General features: G+C 53.8%; 1 protein-coding gene across 1 annotated transcript in view; it reads left to right on the forward strand.

Annotated features, from left to right (window-relative positions):
- The first annotated feature begins 4,537 nt into the window (after positions 1-4,537).
- Positions 4,538-17,349, forward strand: part of FAM179A (family with sequence similarity 179, member A) — a 45,643-nt gene continuing 32,831 nt past the window's right edge. Inside the window, exons 1-7 of the mRNA XM_010840672.1 lie at positions 4,538-4,565; positions 5,391-5,504; positions 6,188-6,469; positions 7,120-7,331; positions 8,032-8,219; positions 13,939-13,985; positions 16,278-16,444. Of these exons, the coding sequence (XP_010838974.1) occupies positions 4,538-4,565; positions 5,391-5,504; positions 6,188-6,469; positions 7,120-7,331; positions 8,032-8,219; positions 13,939-13,985; positions 16,278-16,444 (1,038 nt within the window). The remainder of the gene's footprint in view (positions 4,566-5,390; positions 5,505-6,187; positions 6,470-7,119; positions 7,332-8,031; positions 8,220-13,938; positions 13,986-16,277; positions 16,445-17,349) is intronic.

The following is a 17,349-nucleotide window of genomic DNA, read 5'->3' on the forward strand; positions in this document are numbered from 1 at the left end:
TCTGCCCAGGTTCATTCAAGAGGGCCAGGGCAGGGTCCCAGCCTCCCTGTGTCAACCGCAAAGCAGAGTTCCAGGAGTCCCCAGTGGGTGTTCAGGGCAGCCTGGGGTGGGGGGTGGGGTGGGAGGATTACTTACCCCCAAGGCCCCTCTCCAGTGGGTATTTCAGCAGGGATATATTTTGGGTTCAAACTCTAGGTTTGGTGACTCAGTCATCTTTCCCTTCTCCTCTCTCTCCTCTCCTGGACATGGCACCATCATTCCCATCAAACATATCTGAGTGGGTGAGCTCTCTGACTTACTGGAACCCACGTCCCAGGACTGGGGACCAACCCCATCCCAGTCCCCCTGTGCTGACCCTTCCTCCCTCCTCAGAGCCTTGCCCTCCTGCCTGAGGACTGTTCATTTGAGGACCAGGATCTGCCCAGCTCCCTCCGGAGCAAGGTGGACCCTGTGGGCTGTGCGAGGCACAGGGAGGTGGGGACTTTGTCCTTGGGGCTGAAGGCATTCTTTCCTGGGACAATACCTGTTTGTTCCCTTTCTACTTGAAACCTGAGTCCCCTTCCGTCACCTTTCTTCATTCCTGCGATGCTGGTCACCATGGAACCTCTTTAGCCATAGTTTTAGTGGAAGGAGTGGACAACAGTCAGTTACTTTGGGTCACTCCGTTTCCTGAGTGGGGACTCTGAGGCTGAGGGTGGAGGAGCCAGCCACCTTGGGTGATCCAGAGCATCAGGGGGTGAGGAGGGGACCCCGGTCCCCAGAACCCCCTCACTGTAGCCCTTTAGGTCAGGGACTGGTTTTCCCTTCAGGGGACAGTCACTCCTTGAAGCCCAGGACAGTGATGGGTCAAACGGGGGTTCAGTGGATTGTGCCTCAGAGGTCAGCACTAAGTACTGTCCATGCCAAACCCCAAAGCTTTGTCTTCATTTGGAGTGGAATATCTGATTGTGGTTTTATAGTTTGGGCATAGATCTTTAAGTTTCCACCAGGCCTTGGGGAGGCGCCACCCGCTGTCCTGACAGAAGACGTGGTTGTCCGTACACAAGTGCGGGCACCTCCCATTGGCAGGTGCTGAGGAGGCCAGTATGTAGACCCTGAGGGCCTGAGGGGTCAAAGGTGTGAACATAGGAGGGGGAGGCCTGAAAGGGACTCTGTCTCATTGGCAGACGCTGAGGAGGCCAGTATGTAGACCCTGAGGGCCTGAGGGGTCAAAGGTGTGAACATAGGAGTGGGGGGCCTGAAAGGGACTCTGTCTGCTGGGTTGCCTGGGCAAGCCATGGAGTGTACTCACCTTCCCTTCCATACTGTTGGTGTCCCTCAGGGCGTGGAGGGACATGGGCCATCCTGGTCTGCCGGGGAGGTAGTAGTGAGAGGGATGGCGGCAGTCTTGCTCAGAAGGTGCCGTTGAACCTTATGTGTCTGGGCCCTCAGGCAGCTCTAAACCTTCTTTTTAGCTTCATAGACATGATTACTATGGGGAGACTGAGACAGCATATCCACTTTGATAGCCTAAGGTCAGAGTCAGGGCTGGGGTCTTCTTATACAGGGAGTCTGAACTACAGCCTGTGTGAACATCAGAGTCACTCAGGAGTTAAGGGAAGAAAAATAACCAGACAAAGCCCTGTGGCCGTTCTCTGGAAGAGTCTGCTTCTGTGGAGATCTGGGTATCACCTCGGAATCTGTCATTCTAATCAGTTTCCAGGAGATTTTGATCTGCAGCTGAGACTGAGAACAAGGGCTATAGTCAAACACCATGTTTCCACATGTGATTCACACAGAAAGCCTACACCCTGGTTAGATACAGGTAGCAGGAGTCTGTGGTGTCCAAAGCCTGGACTCCAGCTTGTTTACTTTGATTCAGTCTGTCCCTCGAGGAACGTTCTTTCTGGGTTTTGCTGGAAGCAGCCATCTTGACAAATTCTTGAGTCTCTCTTGCTCAGAGAGGTGAGAGGTGGGGTGTTGGGACCCATGGAATAAATCTCCCTCCACTTCACTCTGGAGAAGGGCCATGTCTCTCAGCTATTCCAGGCTGCTTGTCACTACTGTGACAGGCAGTTGTCTTCTCCTCTGATTGTGAGGAAAATTCTCCTCAGAGAACCGAGTGGCTGGAGGCTGTAATCAGCAGGACCTCAGAGGCTGGGCTGGAACCTCTCTTTGGCCAGGGGTTGCTAGGAGCTGCTCTGCCTGCTGGGGTCTGGGTGGGGACATGGTGGGCCGGCTTCCAGACAGAAGGCAGGAGTTTTCAGTTCCTGGGTTAGGATTTGTTGCTCAGCAAAAAGAGTCTGGCATTGCCTCCTGCCCTGTCCCCAGATGGTATCTCAAGGGACCTACTCTGGGGCAGAAACTGGGGGATATGGAAGGTGTGGCCTTTGTCCTGATTTTATCATTGATCATCTCTGGTCACCTCCCTACCTGTCAGGGTGGAAATGGGTCACTATGATATCAGCAGAGAATTTATAAAACTGAGTGAACTTGCAGAGTCTGCGGTGAGACCTTTATTACATGAGAAAAGAATGAAGTCAGGTCAAGGGCAGGAATGGACGACTGACCCCGGAGGGTTAAGGGAGGCTGGAAAGAGGCTTGGAGGGGTCAAGCGGTCAGCTTAGGACAATGAAATGGCTGGGTGTGTCTGAGGTTGGCTTGGTCAACAAATTGAGAATGAGGGCCAGGAACTTTGTGCAGAAGACTGGTGTGCCTGAGAGAAAACAAGGGAGTTAGTCTCTGCAGAGTCCCCTGCTGCATCCTTGAGTGATAAGAGGGGTTGCAAAGCTTGACTCAGCATGAGCTTCCAGGGCAGCTACCAGAGTAATGAGCAAAGTAGAAACTGGTGGGGAAAGGAAGTGTCAGACTCCCCCTTGATAAGCTCCATCTTTCCCAAGACCCTGAGGTGACCGTGTCAACGCCAAAGCCACCAGCAAAATTGGGTTCATGCATTTCACTGACACTGTTCATAATGGACTGTCTACAGTCATGCAGACTGCCTACATGGACTGTTTACATAATGGACTGTCTATAGTCATGCAGTCTGGAGAGTCCCTTGGACTGCAAGTAGATCAAACCAGTCCATCCTAAAGGAAATCAGTCCTGAATATTCATTGGAAGGACTGATGCTAAGGCTGAAACTCCAATGCTTTGGCTACCTGATAAGAACTGACCCATTGGAAAAGACCCTGATGCTGGGAAAGATTGAAGGCAGGAGGAGAAGGGGATGACAGAGGATGAGATGGTTGGATGACATCATTGACTTGATAGACCTGAGTTTGAGCAAGCTCTGGGAGTTGGTGATGGACAGGGAAACTTGGTGTGCTGCAGTTCATGGGGTTGCAAAGAGTCAGACATGACTGAGCGACTGAACTGAACTGAACAGTTATGCAACCTGGGGACTTGGAAACTTTAAAGTGTCCAAGAGAGTCCGAATGTTAAAAGTGCCCTCAGTCCATGCCAAGTGCCAAGTCGCTTCGATCGCACTCGACTCTTTGCAACGCTATGGACCATAGCCCACCAGGCTCCTCTGTCCATGGGATTCTCCAAGCAAGAATACTGGACCGGGTTGCCATGCCCTCCTCCAGGGGATCTTCCTGACCCAGGGATCAAACCCATGTCTCTTTACATCTGTTGCACTGGCAGGTGAGTTCTTTACCGCTAGCACCACCTGGGAAACCAGTGGCAGATTTCTTTACTACAAGAATGCTTTAAGGGCTTCTCTGGTGGCTCAGCGGAGAAGGCAATGGCACCCCACTCCAGTACTCTTGCCTGGAAAATCCCATGGACGGAGGAGTCTGTCCATGGGGTCGCGAAGAGTCAGACACGACTGAGCGACTTCACTTTCACTTTTCACTTTCACGCATTGGAGAAGGAAATGGCAACCCACTCCAGTGTTCTTGCCTGGAGAATCCCAGGGATGGGGAAGCCTGGTGGGCTGCCGTCTATGGGGTCACACAGAGTCAGACACGACTGAAGCGACTTAGCAGCAGTAGCAGCAGTTGGTGGCTCAGTGGTAAAGAAACAACCTGTCAATGCAGGAGACACAGTTTCAATCCCTGATCTGGGAAGATCCCACATGTCTAGTAGTGACTAAGTCCCTGTGCCACAATTATTGAGCCTGTGCTCCAGCGTCTACAACTATAAAGTCCAAGTGACACAACTACTGAAGCCCGAATGCCTAGAGCCTGTGCTGAGGCAAAAGAAGCCAAGGAATGAGAAGTCCGTGCACCACGGCTAGATAATAGTCTCTGCTTGCCGCAACTAGAGAAAACCCCGCACAACAACAAAGACCCGGCATAGTCAAACATAAATAAAAATTTTAAAGCTCTTAAAAAAATAAAAAAGAAGAAAGAATGCTTTAACTCCTGTTGGGCTTCCCACAAAGTGGTTTAAAAAGAGTTTGTGATTTGTACTGATCCTCTCTGCCTCTCTCCATTGTATGTCCCTGGATGTTATAGGTTGGGGTCCTCTGGATGCTTGAGGATTGTGCTCACGGCCCAGAAACTAGCTGCTGCCTCTGGACAACCCCCCAGGTGCCTCTTCGACCCAGGGCATGGGCACCCGTGACGATGTACCCCCAGGTAAGGGGCCCCAAGGAAGGTTGTGGGGGTGGGGATCTTCCTTGAATACTCCCACGGGCTCTGCTTGGGAGATGTGGTCAGGCCGCCAAGCCTTTCCATCCGGGCCAGACTCTGTGGGCTCTCCCTGCTCAGCCTCCTGTGGGGGGCTCCCTATCTGGCTCCAGATTCCAGGGCTTTGCTTCCACTCTCTGAGCTGATGGGCTGACTGAGGGTAGTGTTCTGTAGTGGGAATACGAAGACGGGCCAAGGATGCAGGAGTGGGTCCATGGGAGGGCTGGGTGGCCCCGTTTTCCTCAGCTGACAGGGCAGGAGACAGTGTGGCCAACTGTATCAGCGTTCCAGGCCTGGTGCTGCCGCTGGGAGCCAGCTGTGTGAGCCTGTTTCCCCTGGAGGGTGAGGGAGTCAGAGGTCCTGCCTGGAGCGAACGGGTGCTTGTGAGGTGGAGCTGCTTCTCCTGGGAGGGGCCTCTGCAGGGGCCTGGAGACTCCTTGCTAGGAGTGTGGAGAACCAGGGACGCCTGAGCAGTTCAGGGAACAGGCCACTGTGCTCAGGGCCGAGGACCGGGAGCTCATGAAAGAGGCTGAGAAGGTGCAGTGTGGGGAGGGTTTGGAGCAAAGCTGGGAGAAGTCACGCGGAGCGGGCTGGAAAGGTGGGCTTTGGTGGGGAGCACTGTGCCCTGGCCGGCTGGGGTCGGGGTGGCAAGCCCCCACCTGAGGGCAAGGCTCTGATTTGGGGGATGGGCCACAGAGTGCCCGGGACCATCTGTCCCCTATCCCGGCCTTAGTGGACTCTAAGACACTGCTCTCCCTGCCTTTCTGTCCCCAGCCAAAGTTCCGGCTCCTGTGGCCGTGTACGGTGGCAGCGTTCCCCAGAGCAGTGCTGGGCCTCTTGCACTCCCAGGTGGAAGCAGTGACTCCAGCCTGGAGACTTTTGGAGAAGGTGAGATGGAGGGACGGGCCTGGTGACTCCATCACATCAAATGGCCTTCAAATGTCCCAGCAGCCTCTCTGGGGCCTTGGAACAGAGATGGGCCATTCCACCTGGCAGCCACACAGACAGGGTCAGTGACCACAGAGCAGAGCCTGGACCTCATCCTGGAGGGAGGAGATGGGTGTGTTTAGATGCCCAACTGTGTCCTCAAGCCATGGCAGGTGTTAATTTTACCCAGGTCCCTGCTGGACATGTCCTTTGGTTTTAGGTGGGTCCTTGGGCTTCCCTGGTGGCTCAGATGGTAAAGTGTCTGCCTGCAATGTGGGAGACCTGTGTTCGATTCCTGGGTCGAGAAGATCCCCTGGAGAAGGAAATGGCAACCCACTCTAGTACTCTTGCCTGGAAAATTCCATGGACAGAGGAGCCTTGTAGGCTATAGTCCATGGGGTCGCAAAGAGTCGGGCATGACTGAACGACTTCACTTCACCTCACTTTTCAATTCTCTGCCTCAAAGGATGGAGGTGTACGGAGGGCTCCCGCAGGAACAGGGAATAAGTGGGGTTCTCCTAGGAATTGCAGGAAGGCCCCATGAACCCCAGGAAGGCAGCGCTGAGGTCCTGGGGCCTGGGTGGTGTTAGCACCCAGGGAAGTGGGGGGAGTGGGCTCCTCTAGCATAGCAGTTCTTGTCTCAGCCTCCCTCCAGCTAGCACCCAGCGCCCTCCTGGAGAAGCCATCACAGCTCTTGAGTGGACGTGGGGACCCTGGCAGCCTCAAACTGGATGCTCCCCTGAAGGGCTGGCAGGCCAGGAACGGCCACCCCAGGAACCTTGCAGCCTTGTCTCTGGGTCCCCACCCGCTGGTGCCGCTCCCTTCACTGAAGTCAGAGGCCAACAGTGTGGCCCGGGACACCACCCAGATCAAGGACAAGCTCAAGAAAAGGAGACTCTCAGAGGGCTTGGCAGCATCTCCCCGTGGTGAGCCCTGGGCCCTGCCCAGACCCCAGCCCTAAGGTCAGGGACCCCAGGCCACTTGGACTGTGAGAGTCAGCAGGTGTGCAACTGGCAGCTGGGGTCAGAGGTGGTCGGGGGGCACCCTCTCTACAGCCCCTGCCTCCTCCGTGGAATGCCATCTCCCACTTAGGCCTCTGCAGCGGCTCCCAACCGGACTCCCCATTCCCACCCTCGCCTCCTTCTAGTCTTCACTGCAGAGCAATTCTTTTCGAACACAGATCTGACCACCTTCTTCCTCCCACTCCTGCCAACTATGCTAAAGCCACCCAGTGGCTTTCAAGTGGATACAAGGACTAGAACCCGCTGCTTTCTCTCCTAATTCAGTACTGATTTTGTTCCCCTTTCTACCCAACCTGCCTCTGAATTTTAATTATTTAATTAATTTATTCTGAATTTTAAATAGGTGACTTTGACTGACACTACCAAATTTTACAGGAATGGGAAAGGACACTCAGCACAGTCTAGGGGTGGGCTTGGGGCTGGGGGAACATCTGCCCCCCTCCTCTCACCATGCCAGCCTCCCCAGGACACAAGGCCCTGTTGCCAAGCAACTGAATTAACTCCACTCCCCACACTCTGGGGACTCACTTACTCCCCATCCCTACCACATACAGCCTCTCTGGATCCCGGTGGAGGCCCCAAAGGAGTTCCCCTGAAGACTGCCATCCCCCGGGCCACCTCTCAGAGGCTGCTTAGGGTGTCCAGGCCGATGCCTCCCATTCAGAGCATCCCCACCACCCCAGAAGCCAGCATAGCCAAGGAGAAGGGCCTGGACCCGCCCATAAGCCGTCAGGGTCCCCAGGAGCTGAGACCTGGTGCCCAGGAGGTAAGGCAGTTGGACTGCTCTGAGTCTTGCCTCCCTGTCCTTCTGTTTTTCTTTCGATCCTTTACCAATCCCTGTTCCTGGGCCCTGAGCATCTCTGAAAGTATCTTCTCTGGTAGTTGCCCCAGAGGTACCGAGCTGGCTCCTTCTAAGCAGATGCTGTGTGATTATCCATCTTACATGTGATGGTTCTCAAGCCTTCTCTGATCTAAATGTTCCAGAATTTCCTATGGTTCTGACCCTCCTCACTTTTGGCAAGGGACTGTGGCAGAGGGGAAAGAATACTGGGTTAAGACTCAGGAGATTTAGGTTCTGGTTTCCACTCTGCCCCTCACTGGCTGTGTGACCATGGGCAAGTCACTTCCCTGTCTGGGCCTCAGTTTGCACTAAGAAAAGGGAATTGGATCTGATGTTTTTGAGGATCCCTTTCAGCTCTGATGTTCTAGGATTTTCTGAAATGAGAACAGAAAAACAACTAATAATAATGACTAAAGGGGTTGGAGGAGGAATGAGAGGACCCCTTTTTGTTTAAATGGTAAGGAAACAATGAGCTCAGAGGTCCCAGGGTTGTGCTATTAAAAAGAGAAGCAGGATACTTACCAGCGCTGTGGATAGAAGGGACCACTCGCACGAGGCACCTGGGAGCTGAGCATCCAGAGTGGACTGTTTCGTGGACCAGACCCTCCCCTACCTCTGCTCCCAGGTACAGATTTCCCAACAGTACCTGCACTGCAATGATGAGAAGATGCAGAAGTCCCTGGGAGGCATTGTGATCCCACCCATCCCAAAGGCCAATGTACCCACTGGGACCTCCCGCACACCTGGCTCCCTTCCCAGCCTCTTGCCTCTGGGCCAGGACATCCTCACGGGCCTGAGGCCCCCCACCACACGGTAAGCAGCCCTAAATCAAAACTACCTGTGGTCCTCTCTCCTCTACCCTCCAAGATCTGCTTGGACTCCCTATGACTGAGTCTCCACCCCAGGGCAGAGCTCTGGGAGCCAGATGTGTGGAGGGCAGGGTCCTCCACCATGAGCCTCTGACCTGGGGTAGTCACAGAGCTGGCCCTTGACTCCAGCAGGAGGGGTGCATAGGCTTAATTAACAATGTCTTGACCTCTGTTTTCTACCAATGTCCTGATACGTGTGGTTGCTGCCCTGATGAATAGAATATGAATATTTTTAAAGCACTATTGGATTCATGATAGCTCTTTGTGATGGTGCATTTTCTTAATGAATGGACGTTAAAAATGCAAGCATTATTGTGTCTATATATGGGGGTAGTCTACAAAAGTTTTGGACTAAAAAGGGAATCAAAAAACTGGGAATCAGTGAATAGGGAGAGTGAATAGAGAATCAGTGAATAGAGAGAGAGGGAGAGATAGAGACAGGGGGAAGTAGAGAGAGCGCTCTCTTTGGGGCCTGCTGTGCCCATTTCTCTCAAGGGTCCTCTGTCTCCCACATCGCCTCCCCTTCTGTCCCAATACATGTCCACATCTTACTGTACCCTGGTGAAGTGTGGGAGCCCATCTGCGGACCTGCTCCTGGATTTAAGCTCTCTGCTCGATTTTTCCACCGACCTCTTCCTCTACCGGCCTCCACCTCCTCACCGTCGACACCGCCTCCTCGTTTCCTGCTCAGACATCCACCTCTTCCTCCCCTCTGAGAGTTCGTGTGGCTTTCGTGACTCTCTGGCCCCCGATAAGTGACCTTTCCACCCATCCCACTGCTCTTGAGCTGTTGATGTCCTTGAATTCTTTGCCTTCCTCACCTTCCTGACTTCCAGGCAGTTTCCTGTGTGCCCCCTCTTTCCTTATTTCTTAAGTGTATTCCAGAACTCTTCGCCTCCATCTACTTGTTCTCCCCTGGGAGGCTTATCTGTGCAGGTGGCTTCCAAGGTCAAGTGGGATGGGAGACTTCCGCATCCCCTGGGCTTCCCTCCTCCTGTTGAGCATTCCCAGGCCCTCAAGGCTGATGCAGATCCAGCGTTGGAGGCAAGGAGGGAAGGAGGGTATATCACCACCACAGCATCACGGATGGAGCTCTTCGTGTTTCCCCTAACTGTCTCTCCCCAACGACCCCCTAATTTCCACTGGGGTGCAGGAGTGCTCTTTGATCTTCCAATTTCAGCATCATTTTCAACTCTTGCCCCCTGTTCCTAACAGATTGCCACATCCCATGCGGGCTTTCTTAAGCAACGAGAGACAGTACGGAGGCTACCACCCCTGCTTGCCCTGCCTTTGCTCTTGGTTTGTACTTGCTGGCTCCCCTTTGACCTCCCCCTGGAGCTCCTACCCCATCTCCTGTGGTCCTGAGCTCTTCATCCTGATCTTTTGTTTTCATCCACCCCCCCTCCCCAAAATACCCCTTCCATGCACCTCACTTCTATTGACTTCCTGGTGCCAGCAGCTTAAACAGGAGTCTCCTTGGCCAGACATTCAGGGTGTCCCAGTCCACCACTTCACACTTCCTCCTGTGCTGCTCTCTGGGAGCCTGAGTGGCAACCCTGTCCACCCCCATACCCCTGTGTCCAGCCCTGGACGGCACCTCCCTGCAGCCCCAACATGAGCCTCTTACCCTTGGCCTGCTGGTCAGTTCCTACATTTTTCAAGCCCCAGCTCCACGTCCACCCTCTCTGTCAGGTCTTCCCTGGCCTCCTCGGGATGTGGGGAAGGGCTCTGTTCACACGGCACCCAGCCTGTGTGCGGTCCAGCCACCTCCCACCTACTTATTTGCTCACCTTTTATTTCAACCTCATTTCTATTCTTGAACTTGCAGCACTATAAGGCAGGGGCTATATCTGGACACTTCTGTGGCTCCCAAGGTGTCAAGCTCCCATGTGAACTGCCATGGATTAGTCACACGTGGATTAGGCAGATAACATCTGAAGTATCTGCCTATTTGCTGTCAGGTTGTGACATGGATTTCTCTCCATTGACTCCGTGAGGCTAGCTAATGGCTGGGAGGGAGACTCCATTACCATTTCATCCATCCTTCATCTGTCTGTCTGTCCATGTGTCCGTGCATCCATTGAGTCACTGTTAAGAACCACTCTGTGCCAGACACTGTGTCAGGCGCTATGAAAGCAAAGCCAAACAAGACATTCCCTGTGTTCTGGGAGCTCATAAGGGAAATTTACCAGCAGACCATTGACTAAAAGTCCCAGTGAGGTAAACACTAAGGTAGAAGGCTGCCTCTCATTCTGAGGAGCGCTGTGGAAAATTATTTCAATCAGGCCAGGAAGACTTCTCAGAGGAGGTGAGGCCAGTTGAGTTTTGAAGGCTGAGGCAGAGTCTGTGAGATGGAGAGAGGGAGAGTTGGGAAGGATGACTGACTGAGGCATCTAGGGCATGGCTAGTTTTCCAGCAGCACTGTATCTGTGTGTGACGGGGGGTGAGGTACGCAGGGCTGAAGGGCCCGTGTGCTAAACTGAGGAGCGTGAGCTTTACCCTGAAGCAGTGAGGTGCCACTGGGGGCTTTTTGGTGTGGAAGTGATGTCAGATCTGATTTAGGAAGGCCACTTTGGCCACGGCAGTGTGGCATGGGCTGTGCACACAGTCGGGGTTGCCTCAGGGAACCAGGGAGAAGCTGTGGGCACCTGAATGGGCAGAGGCTGTGGGGCCCTGGTCTGCAGTGGTCAGTGTGCAGAGGGGCTTGGAAAGTGAAGAAGTGGGGGAGGGGATTGGTGACTGGAGGTGGGATGAAACAGGTAGGGAGCTGAGGCCCATGCCAGAGTTACTGGATAAACAGCCAGACAGATGGTGGTGGCTTCAGCAGGACAGGGAATTAGGAGGAGAGGCAGGCTTTGGAGCCTTGGGGTGGCAGCTTGTGAGTGGGTTCAACTTGTGCTGCTGGGGACACTGGTAGATGCTCAGATGTCTGGCCAGGTTCATGGAGAAGACTGTCGATGCAGGTAGAGCTTTGCTGTTCCCATCATTTTCGTGTGGCCTGGTGGGACCACCTCAGGTCACGGTGGGGGTTCAGAAGAGGGAGAGGGGGCTAGAACGCTGTGTGGAGAAAAGTGAAGGCTCTCTGGGTGTGGGTGACCTTGGCCTCTGTCCTTTCTGCTAATGGGTCTCTAGAGAAGGAAAGGCGGAGAAGGCAATGGCACCCCACTCCAGTACTCTTGCCTGGAAAATCCCATGGACAGAGGAGCCTGGTGGGCTGCAGTCCATGGGGTCATGAAGAGTCGGACACAACTGAGCGACTTCACTTTCACTTTTCACTTTCATGCATTGGAGAAGGCAGTGGAAACCCACTCCAGTGTTCTTGCCTGGAGAATCCCAGGGATGGAGGAGACTGGTGAGCTGCCGTCTATGGGGTCACACAGAGTTGGACACGACTGACATGACTTAGCAGCAGCAGAGAAGGGAAGGAGAGGTTTGCCAAGGTCCACAGCTTGAAGGAGGCTGAGCCACGTGCTCTGAGGCCACGTCCTCTGCTCAGAGGGGAAGGGAAAACAGCCTCCAGCTCGAGGTCAAAGGGGCGAGGCTGTGGGCCAGGAGCCGGAGATGGCTGGGTCTGAGGGAGGAAGCAGTGCCATGATTACTGGTGCCCTGTACCCACTCTGTGCCTAGCCAGAACCACCAAAGGGACTTCCCAGCTCACCTCTGCCCAAGCCCTGTTAGCACAGCTGGGCAGTGGTGGGTTCCAATGGCAAAGACCTAGCGCCCTAGCTGGGCACCCTGGGGTGTTTGCCTGTGTCTCCAAGCCACACAGGCCCTCCCTGGGGGTCCTGATCTAGGAGGCTGTGCCTGTCCCACGGAGCAACTCAGAGTCTTGGTTGGCCCAGGCTCTGGCCCTTCCTGTAGACCTCCGGTCCCCTGACCTCCACGGTCCCCTCAGTCAGATCAGATTAGTCCCTCAGTTGTGTCCGCCTCTTTGCAACCCCATGAATCGCAGCACGCCAGGCCTCCCTGTCCATCACCAACTCCCGGAGTTCACTGAGACTCACGTCCATCGAGTCAGTGATGCCATCCAGCCATCTCATCCTCTGTCATCCCCTTCTCATCTTGCCCCCAATCCCTCCCAGCATCAGAGTCTTTTCCAATGAGTCAACTCTTCGCATGAGGTGGCCAAAGTACTGGAGTTTCAGCTTTAGCATCATTCCTTCCAAAGAAATCCCAGGGCTGATCTCCTTCAGAATGGACTGGTTGGATCTCCTTGCAGTCCAAGGGACTCTCAAGAGTCTTCTCCAACACCACAGTTCAAAAGCATCAATTCTTCAGTGCTCAGCCTTCTTGACAGTCCAAGTCTCACATCCATACATGACCACAGGAAAAACCATAGCCTTGACTAGACGAACCTTTGTTGGCAGAGTAATCTCTCTGCTTTTGAATATGCTATCTAGGTTGGTCATAACTTTCCTTCCAAGGAGTAAGCATCTTTTAATTTCCTGGCTGCAGTCACCATCTGCAGTGATTTTGGAGCCCCCAAAAATAAAGTCTGACACTGTTTCCACTGTTTCCCCATCTATTTCCCATGAAGTAATGGGACTAGATGCCATGATCTTTGTTTTCTGAATGTTGAGCTCTGTGCCAACTTTTTCACTCTCCACTTTAGGGACCCTATATCTGGGCAGGCACTCAGGTGGGCTCTCCTACAGCCTGTGTTCCGGCCATCCCAGCCTGGGTCACCCTGCTGAGTGAACACTCTGAGGCCAGAGCACAGGATGTTGTGTCCCAGTTCTCGTGGCTTGTCACCCTGTCAGCCCCCCAGAGCCTTCTGCTGTCTATGCATTTCCCAGTGAGAAGAGAAAAGTCCATGTTAGATAATGTATATCTGGTCTTCCTGGGAATGTAAGGCCCATCCATGCATCACCACCTGTCTTAGTGATGTTGTATTCCCAGTGTCTACACAGTGCTTTGTACATGGTACATCTTCAATAGGGTATGGTAACCCACTCCGGTATTATTGCCTGGATAATCCCATAGACAGTGGAGCCTGGCAGGCTACAGTCCATGGGGCTGCAAAGAGCTGGGCCTGGCTGAAGCAGCAACATGCATGCACAAATGAGTAAACAGTACTGTTTACTTTAAAAACTGCAATTAAAACCAGTGCCAGGAATGCCTCATCTTCCCTTCCTGTGCTCAGTTTGAACTGAACGTCTCCTACAAAGCAGTGGTGATTTCCCATTAGCAGCAAAGGGGGTCATTCCCTCTAGACCCTGGAGGAGAGAAGGAGTGGGTCTCCAGAGTTGGGAGAGGACTTGAAGTCAGTCTGTCCTGAGGTGGGAGGAGATTCACCCCCATCTCCTGTGCTCACAGCAGGGGCAGGGCTTCCTGTTGGACTGAGTGGTTTACTCATGGAGGCTGGCTTCCTGGGGAATCAATGGTCTATGCAGCAAGAAAACAGCGTTCTGAGTTTTGTCTGGACCAAGCCTGCCGGTCAGCCTGCTCTCAAGTCCAGAAGGAGCTGCATCTCCTGCTGCCTTGAACACCTGGCCAAGAGCCTCTTTACAGAGGCACCCACGGCCCCCTCTGTCTCATCCCCCTCTCAGCTGTCACCCCATCCTGGAGCTAGCCTGGGAGCTAGCTCTTGCTTGCTAGCTAGCGCAGCAGGAGCTCTTGCTTGCCATCTCTCATGGTGCTTTTTTCTCCCCCATTCTTTTAAGATTGGTCTGGGAGCATGGGCCTCGGGAGAAGACCCCCAGATCTCTGGGTATGTACTCGTCTTGCACCCTTCCATTTGTTATTTGACTCTCTGGTTCCTGGGTTGGATCATGGGATTGGAATTAGGGCTAGAGGAGATCTGGGTGCTCTTAGACTCATTGACTTCATTTCATGGAAGGGGAAGCAGAAGTCGCCCTGGTCCCAGGGAGGGTGGCCCCTGCTCTGTGGTACCCTCCACCAGCATAGGTTGCTTCATGATCACCCGGCTGAGAGAGACGGTGCTGTCCCATCTGATGGAGGACGGGTGCACTGAGGTTCACCAAGATGGACCTTCTTAGTGCACAGAAAGCACGCAGGTCCTTGCGGCTCCAAAGGTGGGGTTTGTCCCATCCTATGGCTGCCCCTGGGCTTCCCAGGTGGTGCTAGTGGTGTGGTAAAGAACCCGCCTGCCAATGCAGGAGATGCATGGATCTAAGCGAATAGAGGATTCCTCTCCAGACAGAGTGAGAAATTAAACTGCATCCTGTGAATCCCTTTCAGCTGATCCCAGGAGGTTTCAGCCTCAGGGGAAGAGAGCCAGCTGGGCTGGCAGTGAGGCAGGTGGTTGAGGCTCAGAGAGGCTCTCCAGCCTATGACCTAATTCGTGGGGAGGATGGAAGGTTGAGTGAGGGGACATGGGCAGAGTACCCTGGGCCACAGGCCTAGGGGGTTGGCGGCAGCTGCTGTGCTGACTGGCAGGAGCGGGTGGACTGTTGCCCAGCTTCCGGGCAGGTCACCCTGTAATCAGCTCAGCAGCAGGTTAGTTGGTCAGGGGGAGGCTGCTGCCCATGAGGCCCCAGGGTTAGGATGCCCAGCTGGGCCTGAGAGGCAGGCCTGGCATGGAAACCTCTGCTGTGGCCAGTCTTCCCTCTCTGGCCAGGCTGTGGCAGGGTGAGCTGGGGCAGTCCAGTGTGACACACACGGGCACCCAGCGTCCCTTGAGAGCTTCCTGAGAGGGCTGGAAGGGGTTTTGGGCCAGGGGACGCCAGCCTAGAGCTACTCCCCTGTCTGCCCCACCAGGTTGTCACTTGAGAACCAGGTCCTTGTGGGGCAGGGGCCAGGCTGCTTGGACAAAGCTTTCCAGGGAGTCTCTTGGAGGCATAGGTGAAAGGGGGCTACAAACTGGCAGAGTCCTCAAGAAGCTCTCTGACCTTCCAGCTGTCGGCAGAGGACAATACTGCCCAATGTGGGCACCACGTCTAGCATGTAGTCGGGGCTCACGTGGTAGTGTCTGAAGCTAAGGGCTTGCCTGCAGTCCCTGCTCTGGTGAGCTGGCATCTGGGCGCCTATGCCCTTGGCCCTGCCTTACTTCCCGGCGGACAGAGGCTTCGCCCCTCCTCCCCCTTGGTTCTGGAGTCTTCTCCCAGGAGGGATCTTTGGTAGAAGGCAGGGGCTGGACAGAGATCTGGGGGTCCCCAGGAGCCCTGCCAGATCCCCAGACTCTATACCCTTTCCAGCCTCAGGCAGCCCCAGGTGGTGGCCCCTCTTCCCAGAGGAGCCCTGATTTGCAAGTTCTCTCAAGGCCAGTGAACTCCAAACTTTGTGAGCAGGAGAACCTGATTAACGCTGCCTTCATTAAAGGAAAACTAATGGACCTACCCCCACACTGTCCCTAAAACAAGAAACATGCTCTTAAAGTCTGGTAATTGGGAAAACATGGAATGACAAAGATATGCTATGGATTTGATGTCATTTGGAAATGAATTTGAATTTTATTAATCATAAGAGCATCTGAAGGTCACTGGGTCTCAACTTTCCCATCTGTTAAATGAGAGCGTTGGGCTGGCTTTAGTCCTCTGGCTCTTTCCTGTGGTGTTACAGTCTCAGACAGGAGCATGGTAGTGTATAATGATCAATGGGCTCATTTTGTTTTTCCTCTTTCTGAAGCACATGCCTCCCAGTTAAGACAGACTTACATTCTCAGGAAATATCTTAAACCTCTTAGATAACAGGTCTGCCCCTATTTCCTGCCCATGCTCCTCTCCACCGCACCCCACCCCACCCCACCCCAGTCTTAGAATAGTGTGCAGTAACTGTTGATAGATGGATGCAGGATGGATGCATGAAAGGGGAAGGGCGTTGGTCCTCAGGCAGCCTGTTCTATTCCTCCCAGTGCTGCTCTGTAGAGTGAATTTAACCTGTGCTTTCCCTTTTAAGGCAGCATAGGGGAGAAGCACTGAGGGTAGAGGGCTTAGACAGTTGCATGTTATACCAACCCCAGGGCTGTAGAGCCTTAATCCCAGCGGCTGCTGCTCTCGGGTGCTGGGTGTCCTCAGTTTTACTCTTGTTCTCCACTCTTCAGAGCCAAAACCTTTGATCCCGCCTGTCAGAGACAGGTCTGCTGCCCCTGAGAAGCCTGCCCTGCCTTTATCTCAGTCTGCTCCGATGCTGACATCCTTCTCCTTCAGCCATGCCAAAGAAGCTCACCCCTTGTTAAAAGAAGAGGACCAGAAGGAGAGTGAAACCAAGGTACCTGGAAAGCGAGGGGAGAGGAAGCTGGGGTCAGAGCACACCACTGGCTGAAGGCACACATGCTTCTGAAATACGCAAGTGTGGGCCTGGCTTGAGGAGAGCAAGGAGGAACCCGAGGCAGCTGCTCCAGTCCTTAAGGCTAGAACCTGTAGATGGGTTGGGGTGAAGGCTATGGCAGAAAAGAGAGGAAAGAAAGGAGGAAAAGGACAGAGGTGAGGGGGCCTAGGTGAAGGGGAGAGTACAGCAGGGACCCGAGGGGTGGGGCTGAGGGAGGAGGCGAGGACAGGAGGAGGTCACACATGGTTCAGAAGGAAGCAGGATGTGGGGGAGATGGCAGAAGGGCTTAGGTGAACCAAACCAAGTAATCTGAACCAGCACCCAAGATAGCAACCTAGAGGCAGCTGACTCAGAGGCAGATCAGCCAAATGTTGTGTTTCACAGGCTGACAAATACCTTGTACTTCTAAGGTGACCTTGATCCAGATGATTCATACAGATCCTAGTCTGGATGAATTTAGTGAAACTTGGGGAGTCATTGGGCTTCCTACATGACCCAGTGGTAAAAGAATCCATCTGCTAAGGCAGGAGTTGCAGGAGACCCTGGTTTGATCCCTGGGTCTGGAAGATCCCTTGAAGAAGGCAATGGCAACCCATTTCAGTATTCTTGCCTGGAGAGTCCCATGGACAGAGGAGCCTGGTGGGCTACACTCCATAGGATCACAAAGAGTCAGACAGGACAGAGCATGCATGCATTCAGTTCAGTACAGTCTCTCAGTTGTGTCCGACTCTTTTCAACCCCATGAACTGCAGCACGCCAGGCCTCCCTGTCCATTACCAACTCCTGGAGTTTACCCAAACTCATGTCCATTGACTTGGATAAGGTAATGGCACCCCACTCTGAGA

This window comes from Bison bison, unplaced genomic scaffold, assembly GCF_000754665.1.
Source record: "Bison bison bison isolate TAMUID 2011002044 unplaced genomic scaffold, Bison_UMD1.0 scf7180017864145, whole genome shotgun sequence".
Lineage (NCBI taxonomy): Eukaryota > Metazoa > Chordata > Mammalia > Artiodactyla > Bovidae > Bison > Bison bison.